This window comes from Cebus imitator, unplaced genomic scaffold (genome assembly GCF_001604975.1).
Source record: "Cebus imitator isolate Cc_AM_T3 unplaced genomic scaffold, Cebus_imitator-1.0 Scaffold85, whole genome shotgun sequence".
NCBI lineage: Eukaryota > Metazoa > Chordata > Mammalia > Primates > Cebidae > Cebus > Cebus imitator.
The window spans coordinates 5,023,451-5,046,184 of record NW_016107400.1 but is presented as its reverse complement, the minus strand read 5'-3'; the positions used below and the strand labels follow the sequence as shown (position 1 = coordinate 5,046,184).

Below are 22,734 nucleotides of genomic sequence, written 5' to 3'. Positions count from 1 at the left end.
ATAAGAAGAAAGAGAAAAAGGAAAAAAGGGGGAGAGTAGGGGAGGGGAGAATGTTTTGTTTTGTTTCGTTTTGAAACACCACAAAGCAAATTGCTGGTATCTAGACACCTCTAGGAAAGTTATACATCTAGTGTCGTGCTGGCAAATGTCTAACTACCAGCTTGGAAAAGAAAAAGGCTATTTGCAGTGTTTTCCAATTTCTACAGTATAAATACTCCCATCATGGTCAATTTCAATAATGGCCATGTTTAATAATCAGTTCACTAAATTCCCACCAAAACAACAATCAGCTCTCATAAACCAGTCCAAGCCAGCTGCAGCATCCACAGCTTAAATCTAGACAACCATGTGGAGACATATGTGCTGGTAAGAACTACTTTCCTAGGTACACTTAAGTGGAAAAAGGCAACAAAAATATCTATAATTGCGTACCGCCTGTGTAAGTAATTTTTTAAATGTACATATGTACCTGTATTTGCATAGACCATCTTTTAAAGAATATTCAAGATATCAGAACAAGACTGTGTAATTGGACTGGATGAGAAACTTTTTATTGTAAACCCTCTAGTAAGTTACTTGAATATTTTTTTAAATTACTAAATTACTTTTTTAAAATTATGATTTTGAAAAATTAAACCTCATTAAATGTTTATTTTTATAATATAATTATCCTTTTCTTGACTACATATCTTTCCTTTTTTGGGGGGTACTTAAAATAATTCACACTAGATTCAATAACCCCTAACCAAAACTGGGTCAGTAAACCAAATAAACTGAAATTCGAACAATATTTTTTTTTCATTTTGTTTTTTTCCAATACAAAACTGCTACAGTTCAACTTCAAGTCATTTACCAAAACAATTACATAAGTAATCATTTCACCTACAACTACTTTTAGTTTAAAAAAAACAAATTAAGCCAAGTATGCAAAGCACACTCGGATATCCTAAAATAGTCCAGTATTCATGAATCTACACAGCAAGACCATTTTGCATCTCCTGGATCTCACGGTTTTACATGGAAATCATCAGGATCTAATTAGTGACTCAGAGAAAGAAAGCAATAATAGAGTGCCATGGCACAGTGCGGGAAATTTATAGGTCACTAAAAGTCACCCATAGCAACAAGCCTTCTTATCTCAGGTCTGCAGTGTGTCACATGCCAGACTCCTCAGACTCAACAGGCAATTCTGCACATCCACAATCAAGGAGCTTGTTTTCCACCCTTCATGGAGATGGCCCTCTTGTCTAGTTTGACTTCCTCTTCATTTTTAGCATCAGAAACACAATGAAATAAAATTCACATTAAAGTTCTATCATGAGGTTGCCCAACAGGACACAGGAAGCCAGGATCTTCCAACCTGATGACTAGTGAGTGCAATGCAGACAGCTGCAGCTGAAGCTTAATTACACAGGTAGGAGCAGCACTGAAGATCAGGTTGCTGACTCAAAGAAGGAGGACATTTACTAGTTTTTTTTTCACTGTGCAGTATCTAGATGATGTATGTACACTCACATGTAAAAGCAGTTTTTTTCTTTGCCATGACAAGCCACTCGACAACAGGAATGTAAAAATGGAGATCTAAGATGGGAATGGGAAGATTTGTTCTCTCTGTTCTTTTCCACACCCTTCTATGTCGAAAGAATTCCCCATTTTCCCCATTATCAACACAAATCTGAAACCATTTGGTAAATGTTAAGACAAGCATTAAGTCTGAAGGCATTAAGATGTAGGGAGAAAAAATAATGAACCGAATTAAGGAGCAAGCAAGTGACACCACAAATCCACACAGAATCCAAGGGTTATAAGAAACATAGGCATTATCCCTTAAGACACAGATGTTCATGGTATTTGATAATGATGACTTTGCAAAATAGTAATAGATTTCTTCAAAATGTCTGTGAAAACCACTCTTAAGAGTTTTTGAAGTCAAGGTCAAATGAGGCAGTAAAAGAAAGAAATCTAAGGATTTTTCGGCTGGGCACGATGGCTCACACCTATAATCCCAGCACTTTGGGAGGCAGAGGCGGATGGATCACCTGAGGTCAGGAGTTTGAAACCAGCCTCGTCAACATGTGGAAACCCCATCTCTACTAAAAATACAAAAATTAGCCAGGCATAGTGGCATGTACCCATAGTTCTAGCTACTTGGGACTCAGGAGGCTGAGGCAGGAAAATCACTTGAACCTGGGAGGCGGAGGTTGCACCACTGTACTCCAGCCTAAGTGACAGAGCATGGCTCTGTCTCAAAAAAAAAAAGAAAGAAAGAAAAAGAAAGAAACACTAAAGATTTTTAAATAGTAACTTGTATTATTCATAAAATAATTTTATATCAATGTACATTAACATGAAAATGCAGGAGACTTAAAGTAGTAACTTTCAAGATTGTCTAAAATGCAAACCACGTAAGCTAAAACTATAAATTATTGTGGCATTAAGTCAGAATGGCCAGAAGTCATAATAAATATGAAGTGATATGAAATCAACCCATTTCTTCTAACATATTCTTCATTCAATATTGCTGAAGAGCAAGACCACGCAATCAAGAAATCAAATATTACAGAAAGAAATTATATATGCTGCAAGATGCATGGTCTTCAAAAGAGAAAAAAAGCAGATAACAGCATTTATCATTTTTAGAGTCTGGCTCAAGAGATACAAAATACAAAACAAAATAGCCATGACATTCAGCAAGTGTATATACTAGATTTAAAGGCACTGTTTATTGCTCGATTCAGTTGTAAAGCTAATAAATAAATGGTTCAAGTTCCATTTGAAACCAGAGATACAGATGCATTTTTGGCTTTCAACCTCAAGCAGTCAAACCCAGCTAAATATTAATTATCACCACTGCAAGGGGAGTGCTAGAGCTCTATAAAGTCCACCTTAAGGTGAACATTAACCAAGGTGGTATTTTACATGGATTAACTGGATTATTCTAAACTACAGGCTATTATAAGAAATACTAGACAATATTTAATTGTACACAGCACAAAAACATGAATACCAATAAACAGCTATCCTGGGTAAGAGCTAGCCTGACTACACTTACCGTTTTCCACGTAGGGATGAAAGGGGAGGACCAGGGCAAGGATGACCCTGCCTCTCGTTGGCTCCAAGACACTTCTGATATCCTTTAACAAAGTCAGGGGCTGATCACAGCGGTCCAGCAAGTTCAGGCAGCTAATGACATCATACTGGAACCCTGTATTCTGCCATTCATTTATACCAAGCACTCTAGAAAAATCAGAAATAACTGTATTAACATAACATCCCTCTAAAGACATCTTTAAAAATAAGTGAGATGCCGGCAAAGGCTTTAATTTTGTCTTCTAAATTAAGTTCAAAATCTGTTATAATTTATGTTTGCAATAATGACATGGCCAGGCAAGAGAAAAATAGCAACCATATTTCTTTTTGAGTCGGAATCTCACTCTATCGCCCAGGCTGAGTATAGTGGCGCAATCTTGTCTCACAGCAACCTCCACTTCCCAGGTTCAAGCGATTCTCCTGCCTCTGCCTCCTGAGTAGCTGGGATTACAGGTATGTGCCACCATGCCCAGCTAATTTTTATATTTTTAGTACAGACGGGGTTTCAACATGTTGGCCAGGCTGGTCTCGAACTCTTGACCTCAAGTGATCTGCCAGCCTCTGCCTCCCAAAGTGCTGAGATTACAGGCATAAGCCACCCCACCCAGCCCATATTTCTTTAAATTTAGCATTTCACCTACTTCCAAATCTCAAAACATACAAGAAATTCCCTTTACAAGAACTAATCATGTTTAATAAGTATGAAGATGCAAGCTGATAAAAAGTTATGAAACCAAGACATCAAATTCTTGAATATCATTAACAAGAGTCCTGCTTTTTACCATTCATTGGAACTTAATCAAAAAATATATCATATAATTAATTTTTTTTTTTTTTTGAGACAGAGTCTCACTCTGTCACCCAGGCTGGAGTACAGTGGCTCGATCTCAGCTCACTGCAACCTCCGCCTCCTGGGTTCAAGGGATTCTCCTGCCTCAGCCTCCCCAGTAGCTGGGACTACAGGCACATGCCACCATGCCCAGCTAATTTTTTGTATTTTTAGTAGAGACGGAGTTTCACCATGTTAGCCAGGATGGTCTCCATCTCCTGATCTCGTACTCTACCCGCCTCGTCCTCCCAAAGTGCTGGGATTCTGTGATCCACTGTACCCAGACTAACGTTTTCTATTCTTAGGATCCCTTCTATTCTTAAATATGGCTGGGAGCTGGGCATGGTGGCTCACACCTAAAATCCCAGCACTTTGGGAGGCCGAGGGGGGCAAATCACGAGGTCAGGAGATGGAGACCATCCTGGTCAACATGGTGAAACCCCATTTCTACTAAAAATACAAAAATCAGCTGGGTGTGGTGGGGCGTGCCTGTAATCCCAGCTACTCGGGAGGGTGAGGCAGGAGACTTGCTTGAATCAGGGAGTCGGAGGTTGCAGTCAACTGAGATTGTGTCACTGCACTCCAGCGTGGCGACAGAGCAAGACTCTATCTCAAAAAAAAAAAAAAAATGGTTGGAGTGATAGAAAATGATTTCCATTGATAACTTATTCAATTTCTAATTGATGAAAAACATGTCAATTATTACCATGCAGACCCACCAGAACCTTATCTGACACAGACTGCTAAAGCTAAGGGGCTTTCTAATCACTCAGTTCAAACTCACACCTTCCCCATCTCTTTCTATAACATCCCTAACAACAATTTAAACACTGACAGTGATAAGGACTTAGATGGTTCAAGCTAGAAAGGTTGATCTCCCTAAGCTGTAACTCAGCTTCTAAGGCGTAGCTGTGCCTGATTATACCAGAAACTATACCTATTCCTTTTCTTCCACATAAAATCCCACTGAGTATCTGTTCACAGTAACATTCTCTCCTTCGGGCTAAAAATGTCCATGTTTTGCAAATGCTCAATCCAGTCCTGCTCCAAAAGCTACACTGATGCTCTGTCTCTAGGGTTAATCTGTAAAAGTAGAAACATGTGGATAGGAAAGTGAGTGATTACATAATTCTTTCTCCTTTCTCTCTAAGGCTAACCAGACTTCCAAAAATATCACAGAGGAGGAGGCCGACTCCAGCTCTACCTCCCCCATTCTACACTGAACCAATATATGGAAATCTCCCAGTCAACAGACTCATATTGAAATAATATCCTTCTTCCTAGTCTTTCAAGCTCCAGATGATCTTAAAACCAAGATTTGACACTTCGCACCCATTATCACTGACGGCTACATATTAAAAGCAGAACAAAACAGAAAATAGGCAAGTACTGTCAAGGAGTGGAAAAATTGGAACCCTTTTATTACATTGCTGGTGAGAATGAAAAATGGTGCAGCAGCAATGGAAAAGTATCGTAATTTCACAAAAAATTAAACCCAGACTTAGCCATGTGATCCAGCAACTCCACTTCTGGGTCTACACTCAAAACAAGTGGCAGTAGGGGCTCAAGTAGGAATTTGTACACCCATGTTCATAGCAGCATTATTCACAACAGCCGAATGGTAGAAACGACCCAAGTGTCCACTGACAGATAAATGAGTAAACAAGATGTGGTACATGCATACAACGAATTATTATTCATCCTTAAAAAAAAAACGTTGGGCCAGGTGCTGTGGTTCACACCTGTAATCCCAGCACTTTGGATCACTTTAGGTCAGGAGTTCAAGACCAGCCTGGCCAAATAGTGAAACCCTGTCCTTACTAAAAATACAAAACAATTAGCCAAGCATGGTGGCATATGCCTGTAATCCCAGCTACTTGGGTGGCTGAGGCAGAATTGCTTGAACCTGGGAGGTAGAGGTTGCAGTGAACCAAGATCACACCATTGCTCTCCAGCCTGGATGACAACAGAGCAAGACTCCATCTCAAAAAAAAAAAAAAAAGAAAATTTGGCCCATGTTACAACATGAGTAAACCTTAAAGACATTATGCTACATGAAATAAGCCAGTCACAAAAAGCTCATGTATATGATTCCTCTTAAATGAGGTACCCAGTGTAGTCAAATTCAGAGAGACAAAGTAGAATGATGGTTATCAGGGGTTAGGAGGAGGAAAGAATGGGGAGTTATGTTTATTGGGTACAGAGTTTCAGTTTCAGAAGATAAAGTAGTTCTGGAGATGAATAGTAGTGATGGTTGTACAACAATGTAAATGTACTTAATACCACTGAACTGTATACTTAAAAATAGTTAAAATAGTAAATTCTATGCTATGTATGTTTTACCACTACTTAAAAAATATTTTTTTGAGAATGCCAGATTCTGATTAGGGAACAAGTCCCTTCTTCTGATCTGCCTTTTCCAAGTTGTCTCTCACTAGTCCTTTTCTTCCCGATAGTGTCAACTTCTCTGCTCCAGAAAAATACTGCCACCAGAAGATTATTTCTCTAAATTTCCAGTTAATTATATATGAAATGATTTTTTAAAAATCCTAATCATGGAAGATCATTTTTTATTCACATCCTTTAAACAGTATACTTTCAAGAAGAAATGCATCTAAAATCAAGAAATATATGTCTAAAAATTATACCTGTATTTCTTCTTCTGAAGCTGCCATATCATAGTTTCAGAAAGCTCAGTGGCATAGATTTCTTCAAAATGAGGGCTCATGATTTTTGTGACTTCTCCATCTCCAGCACCTAAATCAAGAAGTCTGTGGGTTTTCCAGTCTGGATTAATTTTAAGCAGTCTCTGAAACTGATCTGGTGAAAACACAAACATTGAGCCTCTTCCTAGCAACCTGAAAAAAAAGGACAAAAATGGAAGTGTCTATGCAAATTAAGTACCCCTCACCATACACACACAAAGTGAATGTAGTGACTCAGCACCAACTACCATAATCACTTATAACGTGGTAAAGATATTATCTTTCATATGATTTTTATGATTAGAAAGCAAAGTTAATAAATAAGAAAATGCCTCCAGATACCATTTGTCTTTGGAGTTGCAAATATTACTCCAAAAGGGATAGGAGAAGGAGGGAAATAAAAGGTGGAAAGGGGAAAAGATGACAGGGGAAGGAAGAAGAAATAAGAGATGAGTGTGAAGAACTTAAGTCAAATTAGGAATGAAAGGTGGAAGGGGTAACAGAAAACATGTTATCAGCTGAAAAAGATGACAAGCCAACAGTTAGACCACAGTAGCAGAGAAACCAAATAGGGAAAAAATGGTATTTCAAACATGGAACTAAATCAAAGATGAGGAAAAAAAGAACTTTAGGATAATAGGTTTTTAAAAGATACTAGAGAAAATAGGGAAAAGAGTGGTCCTTGTGATATCAGTTAATATGCATTAAAGGAGGAGATTCATACTTATGTCAGTTTATATGGTTAACAACTGTCTGGGTCCTATTATTTCTAAAGGTTCTAGAAAACATTCAAAACCATAGTAATGTCTTTGAAAAAGGAGACTGAGGGGAGTTTAAATGGAGATCGAAGAGAATCCTCAGAAAAGCTATAGGTTAAGACAAGTCTCATGGAAGCATCGCCCTGGGAAATAAAACACACTCCCTATTTAGGACTTGTTTTCTGGCTCTCAAATTCTAGTTTATCTAGTGGAGGGATTATCAACCCTCTTTTAAGCAGCAGAACCCTTCCTTTAAATAAAGGGGAACTCACAGACAACATAAGATCCTAACAGAGGTGCTGCTGTTCGAATGAGGACGGGAGCCCAGTAGCTGTGGCCAGCCCACTTCGAGGCCTTTCTCTGCAGCCTGAAGCAGTTCCTGAGGCACTTCCTCCTCAGACCCTGGAAAACAGTTTGGGGACCACTGATCTAGGAAGTGGGAGGGAAACCTGTGCTATACTGCTGGTCTTGGGAAACAATCGTAAGGTACAATATGTTTGCTGCTGCTACATGGTGACTGGAAAGATGCATTCAACATGGTGCCCAAGGTAAGACCAGTTTTAGGAAAAAATACAAATAATGGAGTTTATGTAATGAAGTCCCCCTTCCTTTTCCCATTAAGGCCATAAGAGAATTTAACCAAGCTTACAGTAAATCTTCTGCCCCACAGAAATGCTAAAAAATTGGAGAGAGTGGCTGGGCGCAGTGGCGCACGCCTGTAATCCCAGCACTTTCGGAGACAGAGGCAGGCAGATAGATCACAAGGTCAGGAGTTTGAAACCAGCCTGGCCAACATGGTGAATCCCCGTCTCTACTAAAAATACAAAAAAATTTAGCTGGGCATGGTGGCAGGGGCCTGTAATTCCAGTTACTTGGAAAGCTGAGGCAGGAGAATCAGGAGGCCCCAGGAGGTGGCGGTTGCAGTCAGCCAAGATCACGCCATTGCACTCCAGCCTGGGCAACAGGGTAAGACTCCATCTCAAGAAGAAAAGAATTGGAGAGCGTAAGACCTCAGAGACCACAGAACATGATGCTACCAACTACAACTGCTTACCAAAGAAAAGCACGTCTCATAAAAGACAAGTTGTTTTAATCCTCAATTGTTCATATGCTACAGTAAGAAAATAAGCAAATCTGAACTTGCTGAAGTAACTGCACAAAATTTTAACACAGAAACCAGAGTCACAGCAGAATGAGGCTACTGGCAGCATGGCTAAGGAGAGGCGCATTTTAAATGCTGATGCTGACTTACCACAGGACCAAAAGTAAGTCACAAAATAGTTGCTTTGCTTAAATTTTCCCAGCTCTAAATAGCATGCTTCCCAAGCCATCTCCTTGGGATGTGAGGAATCTTGGCATGATAATCATAAAATTTTTGAACTAGAGGTCACCTGAGATCAGAGTTCACCAAGTTCATCCGACCGATCTACACTTAAAGGCACTAGAGGCTGGGCATGGTGGCTCACGTCTGTAATCCAAGCACTTTGGGAGGCTGAGGCAGGAGGATCTCTTGAACCCAGGAGTCTGAGACCAGCCTAGGCAACATGGTGAAATCCTGCCTCTACATAAAAATACAAAAACTAGCCAGGCATGGTAGCATGAATGTGTAGTCCCAGCTACCTGGGAGGCTGAGGCAGGAGGATTGCTTGACCCTGAGGAGGTCAAGTCTGCAGTGAACCATGACTGTGCCACCGCACTCCAGCCTAGGTGAAAGAGTGAGACCCTGTCTACAAAAAAGAAAGAAAGAAAGGCACTAGAGAGAGGGGGGAAGTGTTGTCCTATTTCCAAAGAACATTAGCAACAGGGTCTCTACAAAAAGTTAATACTGTCAAAAATAAATCAAAATCCATCAAGCCCAGTGTTTATCAACCAGGATTGATTTTGCCCTCTAGGGGGCATTGAGAGTAGACAGGAGAGTCTCCAGTAATCATAATGACCTGGGGTACCACTGCCATTTAGTGAGCAAGGACAGAAAACTTACAAGTTCCTGCAGTGTGTGGGACACTCGCACAACAAAGAACAGTCTCACCTAAAATACTGAGCCCAATACAAAGTTTCCCATAAACACATATCATGGAGAGACATGACCCTTCAATTTTGGTTTAACTTTAGTGTTTAATAACGATCCTAGGTTCTTTGGTCACAACCTAAGTTCTCTCGGACTTAGAGGGGAAGAGGATGCCTCTTCCTCATAAAATTAACTCTGGAACAGCTATCAAGTCTTTCCTTACCTGACCTTCTCCTTTCCAACATAAAGGAAGTTTGATAAGTGTCTTAATTCAAGACAGCACCATAGTAATGATTTCTATAAGAGATGGCCACCTGTAGTAATAATCTCCCACTACCATGGCTGGAAAGGTACTGGTGGGCCCTTAAATTTAGTTTTTAGCTGAGAATGGGACACAGGGCAGGAAGGATTGGAAGCAGGGTGGGTATTAAAAAAAAAAAAAGCGTAAGAGTTTTAAGTTAGGGAAGCCAAAAGGGGTTTGTTAACTGCATTCCCTCTTTGATCAAACTGTGAAATTCTAGAGCAGGGAATTTTAACCAGGGTCTTATGGGTAGAGGAAAGGGTTAAGTTTGAACCCCCAAAATCACATGCAAAATATTGAATGTAAGCACTTTTTGAAGAGAGGACTCCTACCTTTTATCACTTTCAAAGAGCTACAGGACCCCAAAAAGGATAAGAATCTCTGCTACAGTGACTCATCTGAATTCCAAAGGAAGAATAAATGGTATAGAACAGAAATTCAGTCTAACCAATTTAAGGAACAAAATATCAGGCCAAGTTGTAGCAACTCAACTACTCATATAAAAATAACAACTGTTTGCCAAAGCAGATGTATGGCAATTCACATAAACAATGAAGAAAATCAAGTGAGAAATCTTAAGAAATGGCTTGCGGTGCCTAAAAACATATTTAGGGACCAGGTGATACAGTGGGGGATCCAGATAGTCAGTAGAAACTGGCTCCAAACCTCAAGCGAAAAGAAAAGTGGGCCCAACCAGTGGTTTCGGTGGTCCAACAAGGCTTTTTAAGCATTGAGCCCTGCTGCTTTTCTCTTTGGCATTTTAGATTCTAGGGTCTTTGGAATGCTTGAAAATTTGGCCAAGAAAGGATATTCAAAAACTCCTAAAGCTTTTTCTATGGATTTATATGAGGGAACCCCTCTGAGGACAGAGAATTCCACAATAAGTTTTTAAAATTCTGGTGAACCTAGACATTACTTAAGAACAGATACAGAACTCTTCACTCAAAATTAGCCATCATCTACTGTTGGGCTTATTAGCCCTCCCCTAAAAAACTTGCTACTGAGAAGTATGTTTACGGCAAAGATCTTACTCTTCAGTCTAAGGGCACAAGCCCCTCAGCTTCAGGGCTTGGTTCCAGGAGTCTTCCTGCTTTGTGGTCCAGAACCAGCAGCATTCAGCATCACTGGCATCATCTAAAAGCTTGTTAAAAATGCAGACTCGCTGGGCGCAGTGGCTCCCGCCTGTAATCCCAGCACTTTGGGAGACAGAGGTGGATGGATCATTTGAGGCAGTTCGAGACCAGCTTGCCCAACATGGTGAAACCTCATCTCTACTAAAAATACAAAAATTAGCTGGGTGTGCTGGTGCACGCCTGTAATCCCAGCTACTTGGAGGCTGAGGCACAAGAATTGCTTAAACGTGGGAGGCAGTGGGTGCAGTGAGCCCAGATTGCAACACTGCACTCCAGCCTGGGCAACAGAGCAGCACTCTGTTAATACCAAAAAAAAAAAAAAAAAAGCAGACTCTCAGGCCTAGCCCCTGACCTACTAACTCATAATCTGCATTTTAATAAGATCCTCAGGTGATTCCTGTGTACAAGAAAGCTAAGAAGCACTACCCTAAGTAACTCCCCGCACAAATACATATACAAATGAGGCTATCTGTCATGGTGAATTTAAAGGGAAGAACCACAGAAAGATAGAATGCTGGACCAATTGCCAAGGATTCTGACTAGTAGAAGTATTGTAGCTCAGTTGGTCAACATGGTGAAAAAGACAACTTTCCTTTTTTTGGTTTTTCCTTTTGTAAACCTAAAGATAAAGAAAAAAAATAAATGTCCAAGATTCACTTACCCATTGATAGATGTTCTGGACATAAACAGGCTAAAAACAGATGACACAAAAGAATGATATAATTGGATAAATAGCCAGCCAGATTTCTCAATGCTGTTGTTTAAGAAGATCTGTGTTCCTTGATCAAGGTAACTCTGAACAAAGACAGCCTGGAGTGATTCGCATAATTTCTCTCTGTTGCACACATACCACTAAAAAAAAAAAGAACAAAAATTAAACACACAAAGTGTCACTTAAGAAATCCAAAAACAAAAAACCAGAAGACTAAATCAAATCTAAGATTTCCAAAGAATACAATCTCATAATTTGAGAATAATGATTTTGTATACTCCTATAACCTGTAAAATATAAAGTACTTCTTCAGACGTGACTTCTCATTTAATTCTCTTACAGCCCTCAAGGTAGGTAGAAGGGATGAGGGAAGGGTGGCGAGGCTTTTGGGTCTTCAGCTTAGTAGGCAGCAGAACCAGACAACAGCTCAGGCACTCGGCCTCCCAGCCAAGTGTTAGTCACTATACCCCTGAGATTTAGAAAGCTCTGCTGGCCTCTCCTTCACTGAGATTCAACATCAGAAGGCAAACAGCTAGCAGCATCCTTGTTTTTAGATAAGAAAAAAGTCACATAATCCAATGCCTTAACTCAAAACCACCAAGTAAACCCAAATGGCAAAGTAAAGCAACAGAATTTAACACTCCAGTGACCAGATTAAGTTGCCTTTCTTCTTATGGGCTATTTAAGAGACCTTTAGAAATCTTGAGGTATGCTTTACAAAGAGGTCATATGACATTCTTACAGGGGCAACATGAGCTCAAGAAAGATTAAGAGCTTACTTAAGGTCATACTGCAATCAATGAGAAGACCAAGTAGTAACATGCTAAGAACCAGATTTTCAGGAATTGGCTCTAACCAGAATGCACATTCTAGAACAAAATTCAAGTACTTCACCTGTGGATGAAATTTAATCTTTCATAATAAATGAGTTAGCAGAGAGGTAGAAAGGCAGACTGGACATCAGATTTAGCATCAGCCCCACAATTAAGTCCTGGCTCTGCCCTTCCTACATGAGCTCAGACAAATCACTTAATCTCTGAGCCACCATTCATTTGTAGACTAGGGACGTCACTGATGTCTGTCTATCCTGGTAGGGTACTATGAGGATTAAAAAAGATAATGTAGGCAAGTCCACAACATAATACAAAGTACACAGTGAGAATCCTACAATAATAATAGCAATGAGATTCCCCTAACATGGCCTGAGAAATGAGAATAAGCCCATTAAGTACAATGATGAAACTACAAAGTACATAATTTACTATTAATCCATTATCTCCCATGAAACACAAATTTTTCCCAGAAAGTCAACTGGCCAAGAGTAATTTGCTTCCCCCTGAAAAGTACAAACTTTTATCAGCAGTAAGTGTCCTGTAAGTGCTTGCACAATTAATTGGTGGACCAAGTTTATAATCATCCTAAGCTTACTAAATGTTCAGTGAAATCTTGAGTAACATTCCTGACGCTAACGTTAAAAGGAACTAGTTACAAATCAACACAAATAGGCACATTAAATTTCAGAGATTAATCATTTTACAAACTCTGTTCCCTAAACTGGGTAAACCAAGCTTTTCCAGTTGTGGACTGATTTGTACTAATTTGCCATTTCATCACAGTTATCAAAATTGCTTGGACTTTATATATGAAACTATTTTTATTTTTCCTACCCTATATGACAAGCTATGAAGCTTTTTACATTCACTGCCTACACTTTTTCCCCTTGGTCTAAAAATGTTCTTGCTTAATGATTTTCTAATTCTTAATACTTATTGTGCCTGAAGTTATGCTCCTGTGCAGGTCATAAACCGTTTTTTATTATACTCGTGACCTCCTGGTGCACATTCTGAACTCTGTAATATGGAGGCCACTCTGACTTTTATTTATTTTTTATTCTCTGAAATGGCTAATCAAGATGAAAGCCATCACCTTGATAATAGGCAATCAGGTACATTCTATTAATGTAGATGAGAAGTCATTCGAGTGAAACAGAGGAACTAAGAATTCCTTGGCATCCACTTGTAAATGGACTAGAACACAATGGATTCTGACTTCCAGAACCGAGCAGGAACTGGCACCATTAACTGCAAATAGTGCTTTCAAGTGGAAAACTTGCAAATAGTGCTTTCAAGAGGAAAACTCAAGTTTTTAATAGCACTTTTCTCAATTCATCGACATTAACACGTGTGGTTGAACCTTTACTGCTACATAGGTCTTTCAGGAAACTGCTTATTGAACAGAATGTGTTAACAGAACAAAAAAAGCAAAACCCTTCTCTTTAAAAAGAAAGGTGAAATGTTTGTCTTTTCTGACCATTTGCATGACACAAATGTTGCTTTCACAGCAGCCTTGCCAGAAAGTGAAAATAAGTCAAATGTCCATCAAATGGTGAATAAACAAGATGTGATAATAGATCCATATAAAATAATAGTATATTCTGCCATGCAAAGAAATGAAGCACTGCTTCATGCTTCAACATGGATGAACCTTGACAACATTATGCTAAGTCAGATAAGTCAGTCACAAAAGACCACATACCGTATAATTCCACTTATGTGAAATGTCTTGCCTATGCAAATCCAGAGATAGAAAGTAGATGGCAGATTGTGGTTGCCAGGGGCTGGGGAGCTGGGACAATGAGGATTGGCTGCTAATGGGCATGAGGTTTCTTTTGGGGGTGTGAAATGTTCCAAAATTAACACTGGTGATGGCAGTACAATTCTGTGATTACACTAAAAATCAATGAATTGTCTCTTTTAAAGGATACATTTCATGGTATGTGAATTTTATCCCAATAAAGCTGTTTTTCTAACGCACACACACACACACACCTAAATGTAGGTGGCAGTTAGATCTTCCAGAAATTAAAAGTGGCCCAAAAACATAAGTAACCTAGCAAACCTCTTTAAAAATGCAAATTTTAAATGCAAATCTGATCACATCACTACCCTGCTTCACAGGAATCTTACAATAACATCCAAAATGCTTAATATGGCTTACAAGGCCCTGCACAATTTTTGTCCATTCTGTGTCCCCAGCCTTACCTTGTGACATTACCTACGAACCCATGACCCCTGGACCCTCACTCCATCACACTGCTCTACCCCTTCATTCTTTTTCTGGAAGGCCCCTTTCCCATGGCTGTCTCATACGGTATTTGCTCTGCTCCCCACATTTCCCACCACCTAACCCACTCCCTCTTCACCTGGTTCATTCAACTGCAGCCTAAATATTTCCTAGGTATATTTTCCCTGAAAAAGAAAGGGCTCTAATACCCTTTCATACATCCTATTTGTCCCTTTGGTAATATTTACAATCTCTGAATTGAATAATTGTAGACAACTGCATGTTCCGTGTCTATCTTCCCAGGTAAATTGAGAGCTTCATTAAAGGCAGAGAAAATGAATGGCTTCAGTGTCTGGCACTGATACAGACAAATGATATATGTTCATCAACAGGCAGTCTAAACAGGTAGAATTTGGAGTTTCTAACAAAATCCTAGAGGAAACAGAAGGATAACCACAGAGACTGCTGCCATGGGGTTTCTGTAAATTTCTCAAACTCTGCAAGGCCTTGCTTAAACCTAATTTTACAAACAGTGGTTAAAGCTACCCACTTACCACAAAATTGCATTACCACAAGCAAGGAAGCAAGCAATGAAGGAAGACACCAACTGAGCACCTATCATGCACCAGGCACCAAGCCAAGTGCTTTACATTTCATTTACCACCTTGCAACTTCTGAACAAATGGGAAGCCTGGGGTCCCTAAGCAGCACCAGCTGATTCAAGCTCCCGCTCCAGGCATGCTCTGTTTTATAAGCGTTTCTTTCAAAGAAGCTTCTCTTAACTCTACCGAGTGTGTCTGCTAAAGAAGAGAAAGCAGGACTATCCTGCCAATTAAACCGAACCAGATGTGTATAGAGAAAAGATAATCTGGTCTAGAAAGTAACTAAGGTCCTGTAAGTCAGGGTTTTCTTAACCTTCACACTACTGACATTTGAAGCTGAATGATCCTTTGTTATAGGGGCTAACCTGCACATTGTAGGATGTTTAGCAGCATTCCTAGCGCTTACTCATCAGATTCCAGTAGTACTACTCCAAGTGACATCCCAAAATGTCCCAGGCATTGCCAAATATCCCCTGGGAGACAAAACTGCCACTGCTTGAGAACCCATACATGGGCTTACCCACAAAACGTCACTGTATTGACTCTCCAAGAGTGTTTCCCACTACCCCAGCTTAACTATGGTCTAGGGCCTTCAGCTGATTGAATTAAAAGATGGCCTCGATGGCCTCAGGGAACTTACATTCCAGAGGGAAAATAAAATCAGAAACCAAGGGAAACAAGTAATGTGACTATGATCTTGGCGAGGAGAGTCAGAGCTTTAAAGGAGTCACCTTGCCCTTGAGGTGAAATACCAAGGAAAGGGAAAATCAGCACATGAACCCCTGTAACCCAATGGGCAGGCCTCCTGGTTTCACCTCTCTCCAGACAACGCAGCTTAGATAAAAAGCTACACTGGGCTGGGGGCAGCGGCTCATGCTTGTAATCCCAGCACTTTGGGAGGCTGAGGCGGGCGGATCTCCCGAGGTCAGGAGTTCAAGACCAGCCTGACTAACATGGAGAAACCCCGTCTCTACCAAAAATACAAAATTACCCGGGCATGGTGGCACATGACTGTAATCCTAGCTACCCGGGAGGCTGAGGCAAGAGAATCACTTGAACCCGGGAGTAGGAGGTTGTGGTGAGCCGAGATCACACCATTGCACTCCAGTCTGGGCAACAAGAATGAAACTCCGTCTCAAAAAAAAAAAAAAAAAAAAAAAAAAGCTACGCTGAGCTGGCAGCACTGGGTGGCTTGTCTGTAGGCTCTTGTGTACTTTCAAGCAGGTGAGTTCTTTGTTTGTCTGGTTTTTTTGAGACAGAGTCTTGTTCTGTCACCCAGGGTGGAGTGTAGTGTCGCCCAATCTCAGCTCACTGCAACCTCTGCCTCCAGGGTTCAAGCGATTCTCTCACAAGTAGCTGGGATTACAGGCGCCCACCACGCCGCCTGGCTAATTTTTGTGTTTTTAGTAGAGACAGGGTTTCACCATGTGGGCCAGGCTGGTCTTGAACTCCTGACTTCAGGTGATCCACCTGCCTCAGCCTCCCAAAGTGCTGGGATTACAGGCATGAATCACTAGTACCGGACGCAAGCAAGTTATTTGAATGTGCACTCCTCAAAGACTACAGAGACAAAGGTGCACAGGCAAGAACAAAGTACTATGCTTGTTAAAGTCACATACTGACAGGACTATGTGCCAGCTCTACCATGAGGCTGGACTCCTTGGCTGGAGTCTACCGTGTCTGAAAAGGCGTCTTATTAGCAGCATCTACCTTTAAAGCTCACTCAAATGTCGTTTGATCTAAATAAACAAAGAAATCTTTTAAATGACAAACTCTAATGAAGTGAGCATGGTTCCATTCAGTCATCTGCTTATGCCAAATACAAAACAGGATGTGATAACTAAACATAACATCTAAAAATTACAGTAAATAGCAATATTCTCCCTACTGGCAACATGACTACGAAGATACTAATAACTGGCCAGGTAATAAACAGCCAAATCAGGTGGATGCCAGGCGTTTTGAATACATGTCTGACAGTATTAGCTAACCAAAGTGATTAAATATTAGATCATATTGTCTTAAAATTTTCCTGGATGCCCACAGTGGCTTACACCTGTAATCCCAACACTTGGAAGCCGAAGTGGGCAGATCACTTGAGGTCAGGAGTTCAAGGCCAACCTGGCCAACATGATGAAACCCTGTCTCTACTAAAAATACAAAAATTAGCCAGGCGTGGTGGCAGACACCTGTAATACCAGCTACTTGGAAGGCTGAGGCAGAAGAATCACTTGAACCCAAGTGGTGGAAGTTGCAGTGAGCCCAGACTGTGCCACTGCACTCCAGCCTGGGCAACAGAGCAAGACTCGGTCTCAAAAAAAAAAAAAAAATTCCTCATTAAGCCATGAATTCCTCCTAACATTTATATAGCCCTGGTTGATGAGTCACTCGTTCAAAGTAGGAATGCAATTTTCCTATAAAATTATAATTGCTTATCAGACCAAGGAATATGATTAAAAGTTTTTCTGAAATTACTTTGAGTTTATCAACTAATCAAACCTGTAATATATAAGTATTTTTTCCCAAAATACAAATGATTTAAGTACACTAGTAGAGTCAGAAAGTAATAAAAAAGAAAAAAAGAAAACTAACTGATTTTAGATAATGTAAAATAAAAAATAAATATTTGTCTTTGTCCCAGGTTCCTGATAGAGTGTTCCTAAAACCCTTAAAGAATCTCAGGGTGGTAAGAATATCTTTTGTATGCTAACAAGATGACTCCTGATAGTGGTGGGTGACCTAGATAGCTTCAGGATGGGGACCAGGCCAGGGATGTAAGATTCAAACTTTCAGCCCCACCTTCCAAACTCCAAGGATGGGAAAGGAGTTGAAGACTGAGTCCAGTCACGCCTACGTAATGAAAGTCCTAAGCTACGGGGCCCTGGGAGCTTTTGGGGTCCTAAATATATTGATATGCTGGTTGGGTGGCTCATCAGAGGAAACTGAAACGCTACAGTACCTCCCACACCTTGCGCTATGCATCTCCTCCGCTTGGCCATTCCCCAATTGCAGCCTTTATAATAAACCAGTAAACCTAAGTGTTTTCTTAAGTACTATGAGTCATTCTATTATAGGAAATTATGGGGTAGGGTGGAGGTAGAGTTGTGGGAACTCCCAACTTTGTAGTCAAGTTGGACAAAAGTACTGGTAGCCTGGGGACCCAGGACTTGCAGCTGACCTCTGAAATAAGGGCAGTCTTGAGTTAAGGGACTGAGCCCTTAACTCTGTAGAGCATGACCCTAACTCCAGGTAGTTAGTGTCAGAACAGGATTGAACAATTAAATACTCAGTGGGTGATGGAAAATTAGAGAATGGCTGATGTCGGGGGAGGGGGGAAGAAAAAGACAACACGTGTAAGAATCTTTTTCAACTTTAAGCCTTACAAAAAGCATGCACAAACCAGATAAAGGTCAGGACTCCAAACAACTGCCCTATTCTCATCTAATTCACAAACTGCAAAATCTTCAACTAGTATTGTACACAGCTGCCTAACTTCAGTGTCTACACAGAGGCCTCACTAGAGTGGGGGCAGTTTCCTATTCAGAAGGGAAGCCTAGGCCAGGAGGAGTGGCTCACACCTTTAATCCCAGCATTTTGGGAGGCTGAGGCAGGAGGACTGCTTGAGGCCAGGAGTTTGAGAGATCAGCCTGGACAACACGGCAAGACCTGTCTCTATAAAAAGTTTAGAAGCTACTCAGGAGGCCGAGGCAGGAGGATCTACTGAAGCCAGGAGTATGAGGCTGCAGTGAGCTATGATTGTGCCACTGCATTCCAGCCTGGGTGACAGAGCAAGAACCTGCCTTAAAAAAAAAAAAAAGAAGGTAAGTCTATTTTTACCACCCCTCAGACAGCACAAGGTTTACTAGGAGGAGAATCATGAAGCAGTAGAAAATGTGTTGCCTTGAAGCCAGACAACGCTGAGTGCAAAGCCCAACTCTATCATCCATTAACTCTGTGCTGTTGAGCAAGTCTCTCATCTCTCTCAGCCTCACTCTTCTGTCTGTAAAGTGCGGATGGTACCACTAACCCCCAAGAGTTCTATGAGGACCACTGGGGATAATATATTTGAAGTGCCTGGCACACAACAGAAGGCCACTAACTGTTCATATTTCCTTCCCCTTTCTCTCCAAGGCAAGGGCTGGTCAGAGAAGTGCAGTTCAAGGGAATGCCTAAAAACCACACTGTACATCTGGGCATCCAGCCATTCTCAAAAGGAATGGGTGAGCAAAGAACCGAGGCATTCAGTGCCACCAAAAACAATCAGAAAAGTTCCACTGCTCAAGGTCTATGAACACAGAATCTTTTCTACTACAGGAGTGGGCAGACCAATTCCATCAATACTGACCTTGTCAGCTAAGGACTCAAAATTCACATTCTAAGATTTTGCAATGAAATCAACTCAGTCCAGACATTTCACCATAGACACCTTGCATTTAAGTACTGCATAGGAGTAAATAGTCAGACCATTCACCATTTTCCCACAAACGATATAAATTCAACCCAATAACCTCTTTACGTGAGATTTCAATGTGTAGAGTGACAGGCACCCTCATATCCATGAGGGGAATCAATTTATACAGATTAAATTGCTTCAGCTTTGACTTAATAATAAATTACTGTCAATCCTCTGCAAATACTAAATACTCACTATTGGATAATCCTAAACTTTTAACAAAGCTTCAGAGGGTCTACCCAACAGAGCTTTCTACTGGAAGCTACTAGGGTCTTTTAGGGCACCTTCAAAGGGAAACGTAAAGACTCCTGGTATATCCAGCACAAGAAAGAGATCCTAGTGTTCTGTGAAATTGAAGCAAACACTTGTTGGGGCTTCAACATAGATTATGAGGAAGGAAAGAAATCCTTTCCGAAGTCTCTTTGGTATTCAGCTGCAAAGGCTTCCAGATTCTCCAAAGCAGTGCAGAGTAGGACGCCAATCCATCAGTGTCTATCCGGCTTAGCTGGCTGACTATCCTTGAAGCACTGTTAACTCATGCCTCACTCCAGGCCTCCATAAGGTAAATGAGGGGTAAGTGGACAGGAAACACTCCGTCCTGTGCACAGTGCTGGACTCTGGCTATACTGTCCAAGCATTTTTTCATTTGGGAGTAAAAAAAAAAAAAAAGGATTTCAATTCTGTCCTGAATTCATCATCACTCATGGCATAACACAGTTTTGAGCTTATATAAGAAAGTGAAAAAATAAGTCACAGGTATACACATACTTGCGATTTTAAATTATACCTTAATAATTCTGGATATTGAATGTTATCTGTGCTTTTTAAAAACCTTGCAGAAAGTCACCTGGAGAAATTGTTGTGGTTTGGTTCAGCAAGTTCTATAACAATTTTTCATTCCATCAATTGAGAAGCTATTGAGCGGCTATTATTACCAAGAACCTGGGGCCTAAGGGTCCTTTCAAAGTTTCAGTAGCTCCATAATAGCTGAATTAACTTTAAGCACCAGGTGCAATGCACCAAAAAAAAATAGATCCTAAGTTTTTTGTTGTTGTCTTTTTAAATTCTGAGTCTGCCAATATTGAAAAGCAATGGTATCTACTAGTTTCTCACTGCCCTGGCTCTATTTCTTCCCAGTGAGTCAAATCTACCCACCCTGCAACCTGTGATTAAGAATATGCTGTTGGAGGTTGGGGGCAGCAGCTCACTCTTGTAATCCCAGCATTTTGGGAAGCTGAGGGGGGCGATCACTTGACGCCAGGAGTTCAAGACCAGCCTGGCCAACACGGTGAAACCCCGTCTCTATGAAAACTACAAAAATTAGCCAGGCATGCTGGCACACATCGATAATTCCAGCTACTAGGAGGCTGAGGCACAAGAATCACTGGAACCCAGGAGGTGAAGGCTGCAGTGAGCCAAGACTGCACCACTACACTCCAGCCTGGGTGACAGAGTGTGATCTTGTCTAAAAAAAAAAAAGAAAGAAAAAAAAATGCTGTTGGATAAGGAAGCTGAGTTTCTCTTGAAAAAATTATTTATTCTCTAAGAAGCCACATAGTAAATGTTTTAGGCTTGATGGCCATACTGTAGCAAATACGCTGCTATTGTAGCCTGGGAGCTCACAGACCACAAGTAAATGAATGTGGTAGTTCTCTTTCAATAAAACTTTATCTGTGGGCTGGGCACAGTAGCTCATGCCTCTAATCTCAGCACTTTGGGTAGATCACTTAAGGTCAGGAGTTCAAGACCAGCCTAACCAACATAGTGAAACCTGTCTTTACTAAAAAATATAAAAATTAGCGGGACATGGTGGTATGCACCTGTAATCCCAACTACTCAGGAGGCTGAGACATGAGAACTGCAAAGGTTGCAGTGAGCAGAAACTGGGCCACTGCACTCTAGCCTGGGTGACACAGCAAAACTCCATCTCAAAAAAAAATAAATAAAATTAAAATTAAAATTAAAAAAATAAACTATTTGTGGACACTGAAATAACTTTGAATTTCATAAATAAAGTTTCATGTATTAAAAAATGTTATTTTGATATTTTATTGGTAACCATTTAAAAACGTAAAACTATTCTTATTTCGTAGGCTGTAAAAATAAGTCTGAGACCAGTCTGGCCTCCAGGCCACTTCCCTGCTCTAAGTGAAACCCTGCTTCTTGCTTGCCCAAACTGAAACATAATCCCAGTTTTGAAGCTACCACACCAAACCAAGTTACTAAAATGGCACTGCTATTACAATTTTAGAGCAGCTTTAGCCCAAAGGAGCCTTGCATCTCCAAGCTATACTAACAAAATAGCAATTTTTTTTTCTTTTTTTTTTTGAGTCTTACTCTGTTGCCCAGGCTGGAGTGCAGTGGTGTGATCTCAGCTCACTGAAACCTCCGTCCCTGGGGTTCAAGCAATTCCCTGCCTTAGCCTCCGAGCAGCTGGGATTACAGGTGCCCGCCACCAAGCCCAGCTAATTTTTGTATTTTTAGTAGAGACGGGGTTTCACCACCTTGGCCAGGCTGGTGTTGAACTCCTGACCTCATGATCCACCTACCTCGGCCTTCCAAAGTACTGGATTACAGGTGTGGGCCACTGTGCCTGGCCCAAAATAGAAACTTTTAATAAATAAACATTTCCCAAGATCTTTTAACCACAGAATTCTCCATCATAATTCCTTAATAAAATAACCAGAAGGAAAACTTGCGCTAAGTATGGTTCAATCAAATCCACAACCCTACTTTTATGAAACGCCAAAAGAACCAGATGTGGCTAGCTAGGGAACTCACACACCCAAATGAACACTTAGAAGACCCTGTATAAAACTATTAATCTGAAGAAGGAAAAACAGTTACAGTTACTTCACAAGCAATGAAGTTATAAGGCAAACCCAGGGTCCCGGAATATTAAGTGGAAAAAAACGATCAACTCAGCCACAGTGCAGAATGGACACTTTCCTACTTTATCTCATGGTGGTTTCTACACACCTTTCTTCTGTTCATTTTAATCTTCATTCATGGATGATTCTTTTCATAATATGAATGTATTCATGTCAAAATACATCTGGATTCTTTTTTTTTTTTTTTTT

At 40.6% G+C, this 22,734-nt stretch overlaps 1 protein-coding gene across 6 annotated transcripts in view; it reads right to left on the bottom strand.

Moving 5' to 3' along the window:
• Nucleotides 1-22,734, bottom strand: part of METTL9 (methyltransferase like 9) — a 46,729-nt gene that overhangs the window by 19,322 nt on the left and 4,673 nt on the right. For all 6 annotated transcript variants that reach the window (XM_017534381.2, XM_017534382.2, XM_017534378.1 and 3 more), the window contains exons 2-4: nucleotides 11,486-11,676; nucleotides 6,568-6,777; nucleotides 3,053-3,237 (exon numbers count right to left, since the gene is read on the bottom strand). In XM_017534381.2, the coding sequence (XP_017389870.1) occupies nucleotides 3,053-3,237; nucleotides 6,568-6,777; nucleotides 11,486-11,676 (586 nt within the window). The remainder of the gene's footprint in view (nucleotides 1-3,052; nucleotides 3,238-6,567; nucleotides 6,778-11,485; nucleotides 11,677-22,734) is intronic.